The sequence below is a fragment of the Elephantulus edwardii genome, unplaced genomic scaffold (genome assembly GCF_000299155.1).
Source record: "Elephantulus edwardii isolate Elephantulus edwardi_28Jun2011 unplaced genomic scaffold, EleEdw1.0 scaffold00007, whole genome shotgun sequence".
Lineage (NCBI taxonomy): Eukaryota > Metazoa > Chordata > Mammalia > Macroscelidea > Macroscelididae > Elephantulus > Elephantulus edwardii.
This window is the reverse complement of record NW_006399757.1, coordinates 36,589,313-36,598,597: the sequence shown is the minus strand read 5'-3', so window position 1 is coordinate 36,598,597 and position 9,285 is coordinate 36,589,313. Positions and strand designations below refer to the sequence as shown.

The 9,285-nt window shown below is 36.5% G+C and overlaps 1 protein-coding gene across 3 annotated transcripts in view; it reads right to left on the bottom strand.

The window, feature by feature from the left end:
- The window catches only part of EXOC6 (exocyst complex component 6), a 254,131-nt gene that overhangs the window by 163,551 nt on the left and 81,295 nt on the right, over window positions 1–9,285 (bottom strand). For all 3 annotated transcript variants that reach the window (XM_006880347.1, XM_006880346.1, XM_006880348.1), the window contains exons 6-7: window positions 5,442–5,646; window positions 2,710–2,865 (exon numbers count right to left, since the gene is read on the bottom strand). In XM_006880347.1, coding sequence (XP_006880409.1) covers window positions 2,710–2,865; window positions 5,442–5,646 — 361 coding nt within the window. The remainder of the gene's footprint in view (window positions 1–2,709; window positions 2,866–5,441; window positions 5,647–9,285) is intronic.

Here is a 9,285-nt window from a genome sequence, read left to right as displayed (position 1 = left end):
TTTGTCACTGTAGAGAAATCCAACTGATTTTTGTATGTTGATCTTGTATCCTGCTACTTTGCTGAACTGGTCAACTATGTCCAATAGTTTTCTAAGTATACTATCATGTCATCTGCGTAGAAGGATAATTTTACCGTCTCTTTGCCAATTTGTATACCTCTTATGTCTTTCTCTTGTCTTATTACTATCGCTAAGACTTCCAATATTGAATAAGAGAGGAGATAATGGGCATCCTTGCCTAGTTCCTGTTCTTAAAGGGAATGCCTTTAACCTCTCTCTGTTGAGAACAATGTTGGCTCTCGAGTTTTCATAAATACTTTTTACTATATTGAAGAAATTCCCCTCTAGTCCTATTTTGTTGAGTGTTTTAATCAGGGAAGGGTGTTGGATTTTGTCAAAGGTCTTTTCTGCATCAACTGATAGGATCATGTGGTTCTTGTTCTTTGCTTTGTTAATATGATGAATTACATTAATTGTTTTTCTTATATTGAACCATCCTTGCATTCCTGTTATGAATCCCACTTGGTCATGATGGATTATTTCTTTGATGCATTGCTGGATTCTATTGGTCAATATTTTATTCATGATTTTTGCATCTATTGAACTCTTTTTTTTTTTAATTCACTCATTGTTGCACATTTTCTTCCCTCCACCTCCCTGCCCCTCCCCCAGTTCATTTTGCAATATACCTTTTGCTCCAAACTGCTGTCATACATATAATACCTAATCATATATTCCTTTTGGACATTTTCCCCCTCATCTGTTCCAAAACAATGTTCACTCTTTCCCTATTCTCCCCTTAGCCCTTCATGTCAGTACTATTTTAGAACAATAGTATTATGCAGTATTTGTCCTTTTGTGACAGATATTTCACTCAGCATAATGTCCTCCAGGCTCACCTATATTGTTTCACGAGTTCACTGTTTTTCTATGTGTATAATATTCCATTATGTGAATGTACCATAGTTTTTCCATCCATTCATTTGTTGATGGGCACTTGGCTTGCTTTCATCTCTTTGCTACTGTTAATAATGCAGCAATAAACATGGGTGTGCATACATCTATTTAAGTCATGGCTTTGGCTTCTTTAGGGGATATTCTGAGCAGAGGAATTGCTGGGTCAAATGGTATTTCTATTTCCAACTTCTCGAGAAAGGGCCGGACCACCTTCCATAGTGGTCGTACCATTTTACATTCCCACCGGCAATGAGTAAGAGTTCCAATCTCTCCACATTCTCAACAGCATTTTTTGTCTGCTGTCCTACTGAACTTTGCTATTGCTAATGGGGTGAAATGTCATCTCATGGTAGTTTGTAGAACCCTTTTTAAAAGGAACACATTTATACTCGCATGAATCCCCAGAGAAAAATTATTTTCATAATTATTTAACTTAGTCTGCAGGGACTTGTGTCGCTAACCCAAAGGCAGTAACCACTCTGCCAGTTCAAATCCACAAATGGCTAAAAAGGAGAAAGATGAGCAATCTCATCCCATGCAAATGAGCCTCCAAAAACTCATTAAAGGGTCAGCACTAAATCAGTTCTGACTAACAACGGGTTTTTTCCAATGAGATTAATAAACATTAAAATTAGGCATAAATTTCTTCTGTACTGATAACACACTTATATAATACCAAGTAACACTTAAAAAGACCAAAAAGGTATTAAATTAATTGTATTTTCCTAACACTGTCATCACTGCTCTTCTGAATTTGGCATGCTAATCACATTTCCTGTGATGACTCAGATTTTCCTTGTTTCTTGGTTTGTGAAATTGTTGTAAAAGACCATTACATATCAAATCAATTCTTGTTCAGTACTAATAATCCAACTGGGTACCAAATATAGTTGGGTAATTTTATAGTAAGTTGTTCTTATTATTAGATTTTCCTCTAATGAAAATGCAATTTTTTAAAATCATCTTGGAGAATTCTTAGAAAATCAAGAGTATGTTAGAGGTTCACAAGTTGAAAAATAATTTATACAGAAACATCAAGTTTATAAAGAAATATGAAGGTTAAAATAAAAGTAAAATATGCAAATGGAAAAGTAACACATATGCAAAACCCCCCAGGACTCATCCTAAGAAAATTCAAAGGAAAAGTTCATGAAAGTTAATCAAAGACTTCATTGAAGGAACAGAAGAACAGAACTAGAAAATGTATTCATATTTAAAGGATAAAGAAAACTAAATATTCAGTAATAATTTCAAGGTTTGCAACTTACTAGGAGCCCTAGTGGCACTCAACTGTGAATCCAAAGGTTGGCAGTTTGAATTAGTTCAATGTTATGGGTCAAAATCAATTCAAAGGTATCTAACAACATGTTTACTAAAATTCTATTTTAAGAAGTAAAAAACTTAACATTAACCATATTTTAAATACTCTATAGTATCATATAACACATTGGGGGCAAGGGGGGAAGGGTTAGCTATCCAGATTAGTCCCAATGGCAAAGATAAGGTGTCAAAAAATTATCAGTAGCTTCTAACTGAAACATATCCTACACATCTGTTAAGTTACATACTCTAATATACAAGAGATATACAAGTTAGTATTTCACATGGCTCCACTGTCCTAACTGCCCATTACAAACTGATTTATAGAAATTCAATTTACATGTGGAAAGACTGAGTCACATAAATATACATTGTAATCCAAAAGAAAATATTTACCCAGTAATAGATTAAAAAATAAAGACATTCTATTACCTCTTCTTCATTCTCATCTTCTTCTTCAAGTGCATGTTTCAAATTCATTTCATTCCTTTCTCCTGGAATTCTATCATTGTTTATATACATGTTCTTTCCAAATTTTATATTATTTTGTTTCTGCAGAACTACACTGAAAGTTTTCTGCTGCTGTGCCTATAATGAAAGAAGAAAAATAATGACTATTTCAAAATGCATTAAGATAAAAAGCAATTAAAATCTGTGTTAATAATACTTTCCTTTAATATGTAAGTATAAGTTCTGTAGTGCTGCCCCATTTTTAAATTCAATGATTTTTCTTCCTGTTTAAAAACATTTTTATAGAGGTTTATCTATTTTTAGAAAATGTAAGACCTGACTTGTGGCTCTGTTGATCATTCCTATTTTATTTTGTTTTCTACTGTAGTAGGTTTACTTCTCTCCTTGATTATATCTTTTCTTCTACTTTCTTTGAGTTTAATTGGCTGTGTTGTTTCTCTAGCTTCTTGAGAAAGGTACTTAGATCATTAATCTTAACTTCTTGCCCAAACGAGAAGGGAAGCTCTGGTGGCCTAGTCTTTAGGGAGTTGCACAGATAACTCAAAGACTGTGCCTCTCTGGCAGTTCAAATCCACCCACGGCTTCCACAGCATAAATAAGGGATATCTCCTCCAAGTGATTTGCAATTTCAGAAAACCCCATGGAGAGTCAGCTATGAGTTGCTTCCAGAATGTGGCAGAATGAAGAGCCCAACCCAGGTCCTGGCCAGACTCAAGTTGGCTCTCGGGCCATGATAGAGGCACCACTGCACCACTGGCCATTCTGCCTATCTTGCCATGACCTCCAGGGTTGATTCAAGGTAGTCATTGAGAAGTCTGAGCTAGGTGAGTGTTAGAAGTGTCCACTGGCTACAGCAGGATAAATCCAAGCAAAGGTAGGACACTACAAGGCCTCTTCTATGCACTATCTCTGGGTTTGCACTGAAGGGAAGAAATGGAGCCAAGTGGTAACTACAGGTTTGTAACCAATAATTCTACATTCCTGTAGGGGCTAGAAGTCTGAGCTCAAGGTGTTGACAGCCATGCTGAAGGATCAAGAAAAGAATTCTCTCTTGCCTTTCCACTGATTTTGGTTGTAGCTGGCAATTCTTAGCATTCTTTGACTTGCGTTGTTACCACCTCACTTTCTACCTCCATTTCAATATGGCCTTCTTCACTCCTGTGCATATCTCTGAGTCTATCTTTATCAGGGTAAAAGTTAACTAGGTTTAGGGCCCATTCTAATCCAGTATGACTACATCTTAATTTAATTGTATCTGCAAAGATACTATTTTCAAAAAAGTCACATTCATCAAATCCACCAGATGCTCTGCTGGAGAAGGAGAGATAATCTCCTCTTGTACCAGTCAGATCTGCTTTGATGGCACACACAAAAAACAACAAATTTAAAAAAATTTTTAAAAAGTCACATTCACAGGAACAAATCCTTCCCGGAGACAACCCTATCTACAAATACAGAACCACACTCACCTCTATCACTATACATTTCTAGCTCCCCAGAAAGTGCCTTTAAAGTCTTCCGAGGCTATATGGCTCCCAGAGGCAATCAATGTTCAACTTTTTTCCACCCTAAATTAACTCTGCCTGCTTTAGAACTGTATATAAACAAAATAATACTGTGTGCTTTCATGTGTCCACTTCCTGGAGGTCAGCAGACTGTATAAAATATGTATACATATTGTTCCATATACATATTTGGTGATTCAACTCTTTTAATTGCCATGTAGCCAACTGTATAAATATAATTTGTGCATATATTCTCCTTCAGATAACCATTTAGATCCCTCTCCTCCCAGATTTGGCCACTATGAACAAAGCTAACACAGACATCACTAAGTACACTGTTTTAACTTTTCATTGTGAAAATATGTTTTCATTAATTTCCCTAGGAGGAAAATATCTAACTCAAAAGGCAGGGTATATACTGACTTTATAAAGGTCAAATTTTTTACACTGTCTTTTTACTACAAAGCTACAGAAGTTTTCAACTCAAAGCTAATTTTTTTTAAAATAAAAGAGAACAATTTAGGACCTTTGCATAGAAGTGCTTATAATTGCCTGTAATACTGATATTTCTTTTGTGATTTTAACAAAAGTTTACAGAAAAGTTGGATTTTCATTCATGCATTGTTGCACATTTTCCTCCCTCTCCCTCCATCCTCCCTTACCCTATTCATGTGGGGGTTTTTTTATTTACTGTTATTTCCTCCCTCCCCTCCTTTATTCCCTCATCCCTCCCCCAGTCCACTTTGCTATGCACCTCTTATTCTGGACTGTTCTCATATATGCAATGCCTAATCATATATTCCTTTTAAACAGCTTTTCCCCCCTTCATTATCTATCTCCTACTAATTTCTTTCCAACACCTCATAACACTGACATCTTTAAAGTTTGTTTTATGCTATATTCTACTGCTGGTAAGGATTATAGTAACATCACATACATGAAAAAATTTGCTGAGTTTGGTTAGTGAGTACTTGATGAATTCAAGCTGGCTTGACTTTACTTAAACAAGGAATAACCACAAATCCAAAGAAAACCCTGGTGAAACCCATTCTTATCTACAATTTTTAAAAAGTATATATGATGGCAAAACTAAGGATTTTATATAAGTAAATAAGACTAAACTCTGAATACATTCTATTTCCTAGATTATGAAATAGCATTAAATTAAAACTTCCTTTAAAATCTCACCTGTTTCATAGCTGTTTCACCTATTTTGTCAGAGTGTTTTCGAATACTTTCCAAAAAGTCCTTGAGATCAGACATGGAGATTTCTTTAATATTTTCACGTAGTTTAGGAAGATTTTCTACCATTAGCTGACAAAACCGGTATTGACTAACGCGCGGAAAGTACACATTCTCTAACTGTTCCATAGTTTTTAAAGCAGAGTAGTACCTGTCAACATTTAAAAGTGTATAAAAAGTTATTAATTTTACAAGTCCAAATAAGAATTCAATTTCTCATTCTCATCAAAAAAGATATGTTGTTGTTATGTGCTGCTGAGTCACCTGAGACTTAAAAGCGACTCTCTGAACAACAGCTCTGAAGCCTGCCCTATTCTGAGCTAATGTCACTGACTCCAATATCCCTACTCCCACTGCCCCAGTTACTGTCAATTCATCTCATCCAGGGCCTTCCTCTCCTGCACTGTCCTTCCACCCTTCCAAGCATGATGTCCTTATCCAAGGACTTTTCCCTCCTTGCCACATGCCCAAAGTATGTTGGACAGACTTCAAAATCCTAGCCTCCAAGGACATACTTGGTTCCATCCTCTCCAAGACAGACTATGTGTTTTCTTGGCGGTTCAGGGTATGTTCAAGATTCTTCTCCAGCACCACAACTCAAAGGCATCAGTTCTTTTTCTGCCATCCTTAGTCACTGGTTAGCTCTCTGATGCATAGTAAGTAAGTGAAAAGACATGGCCTAGATCGGGTGCACCTAGTCTCTAGACTGACAAAATTGCTTCTCAGTACTCTGGAGAGGATCCTGACAACACAATTTTCCCAGTACAATTTGTCTTTTGATTTCCTGACTGCCGGTGTTAACACTATTGACTGTGGAGCTAAGCAAGCTGTAATTGTCAACAACCTTATCATGGTGCTACCAGTTGGCCCAGTGGTGAGAATCTTCTTTGATGTTATGCTTCAATCCATACTGAAGGCTGCAGTCCTTGATTTTCTGTAGCAAGTGCTTCAGGTCCTCCTCAGGTCCAGCAAGTAAGATTGTGTCATAGGTTGTATAATGTAGGTTGTTGGTGAATCTTCCTACAATCCTGATGCCACATTACTCCTCATAAAGCCCAGCCTCCTGAATGATTATTCTGTGTATAGATTGAAAAGGTATGGAGCATCCCTGACACACTCTTTTCCTGATTTTGAACCATGCAGAGTTTCCTCGCTTTGTTCTGAGGACTGTTTCCTGGTCCAAGTATAGGTTTTGCATAATCACAATCAAGTGTTCTGGGATTCCCATTCTCCTCAAGGTTAACCATAATTCGTTGTGATCCACACAGTCAAATGCCTTTGCAAAGTCAATGAAACACAGAGAGACATTCCCCTGGTACTCTGCTTTTAGCCAAGATCCATCTAACATTGGTGATAACGTCTCTAGTGCCACAACCTCTTCTAAACCCAGCCTGTATTTCTGGTAGTTCTCTGTTGATGTACTGTTTCAGTTATTTTGGGATAAGCTTCAGCAGGATTTTGATTACATATGATATCAATGATATTTTTCAGTAATTTCCACACTGTCGGATCACCTTTTTTTTTTAATGGGAATAAAAATGGATCTCTTCCAGTCAGTCAGCCAGGTAGTAGTTCTTAACACTTACTTCTATTAAGCACAAACTATAAATCACAAGCTGTCCACAGAATGAAAATTCATGGTTTACATTAACATATATAACGTGTTTCAGTTACTCTATTTTATCTAAACCTGTAGCATCATGAGCATTACCATAATCATTATAATAAATTTAAGAGCGGTAAGAAGCTGTGCTGCAATCCCGAAGGCACGCTGTTTGAATCCACCAGCTTTTCCATGGGTGAAGGATGGACAATCTCCTCCTGTACGAATGATTAACTGCCTCTGAAAATCCACTGGAGAGTCAGCTATGGTTCAATGCCGACTCAACAATACCCACCACCACCACCATAAAGTTTACTTATTTGATGTATGATTTCATAATATCTCTTCCAGTCTATAGACCATTATCACTAAAAATGAATCATAGTACTTTTAAAATTCTAATTATACTAGAACTTAAAGGACTTTTTGAAAATGTACACTACTACTTAAGGCAATTAGAAACAATATTCTATCTCTAAAAGCCAGGTAAGCTAAAGTGCTGGTAGATCATTAAATTAAATACTCTCTATTATTAAACTAAATACTCTCTATTTGGCATTGTTTGACATGCAAGAAGTTGATCTGATTTGATTTTGGTTTTGTGGGCTTCTCTTTTTATGACATGCAAGAAGTTGTAACTACAGTTAAAAGCATGAGGCTCTTAACCCAACGTTTAGTAGCCTAGCTCTACTAGCCTTTTTAAAGGAAAAAGATGGGGCAGTCCACATCTGTAAATAGTTAAAGCCTTGCACAGCTTCTGCAGGAGTTCTACTCTGTCCTACATAACCACCATTAGTCAGTCAGAACTGACTTGATAGCTGTGAGGCTTTTTATGTATAACATGTTACTCATGCCATAATTTGTACTGTACAGGAGGGCTCTAGAGAAAGCTACATAAGCTTTCATGTACATTGTTTTTTGTCAGGCTTTTATGAAGCAGAATAGGACAGCAGATGTTACTATTAATATTCTATGGATGAAAAAACTGAAAAACAGAGAAACAATATACAGTTTGGCCACACCATGGTTAAATAATAACAGGATTACTATTTTCCAAACTTGCCACTTTCCTAAAATATTGACCACTATAAAATCCATCTAAGAGTAGATGCAAGATTTTTAAAGGAGTCTCTGTGTAGTTAAAAAAAAAAAGAGGCCTCTGGTAGCAATAACACATAATGCATTGGGCTGCTAAACAAAAGGTCAACAGTTCCAATCTACAGCCACTCCACAGTGGGAGCAGTCTTCTCCAAAAAAGATTAGCAGCATCAGAAACCCAACAGAGGGTTGCTATGAGTCAGAATCAGCTCAGTGTCAGAATTTGGTTTTTGAGTTTGGGTGGTAAACATGATTAAGTATTCTGCAAACTAAAAAGTTGGTAGTTCAAATACACCCCTAGGTGTCCTGGAAGAAAAGTATGAAAATTTAATTCTGAATGGTCACAATAAAAATCCTATGGACAATTTTATTCTTAAAGCACATGACATCATCACAAATTGGAACAGATTTGACAATAACTGGCTTGATTATTTTGGTGGGAGGAGGACTTTTTTTAAAAAAACATGAAATAATAAATTCCCACTGAATTGATATATATTCATATTGTTATTAAAAATGGAAAAAATCACTATCTAAATAAAATACTATGTAAGTAAATTAAAAATGTAAATTAACTTAAAAGCTATTTAAAAATACTGGTTTGCTAGCTTATATTCTCAAAGATGGAGTGAATTTTGAAAATTGCTTTTTTAAAATGTTGTTCTGTGTTGTCGAGTTGCTTGTGACTCATAGTGACCCTATGTACAAGAGCCCTAGCCACTGCTCTATTCTGTGCCACCCTCGCCATCTCTGACACACTCATTCCCACCACCCAATCACAGAATTGATCATCTCATCGATCGAGGGTCTTCCTCTCCTGAACCATCCCTCCACTATCCCAAACATGATATCCCTCTCCAAGGACTGGTCCCTCCTTGCAACATGCCCAAAGTATGTCAGATGAAGGAGCACACCAGCTTCACTCTCTCCAGGACAAACCTGTTTGTTCTCCTAGCAGTCCATGGTATATTCAACACTCTTCTCCAGCACCACAGCTGAAAGGTATAGATTCTCTTTCTATCATCCCTATACACTGTCCAACTCTCCGATGCATAGCATGTAATTGTGAAGACTATAGCCTGGATTATG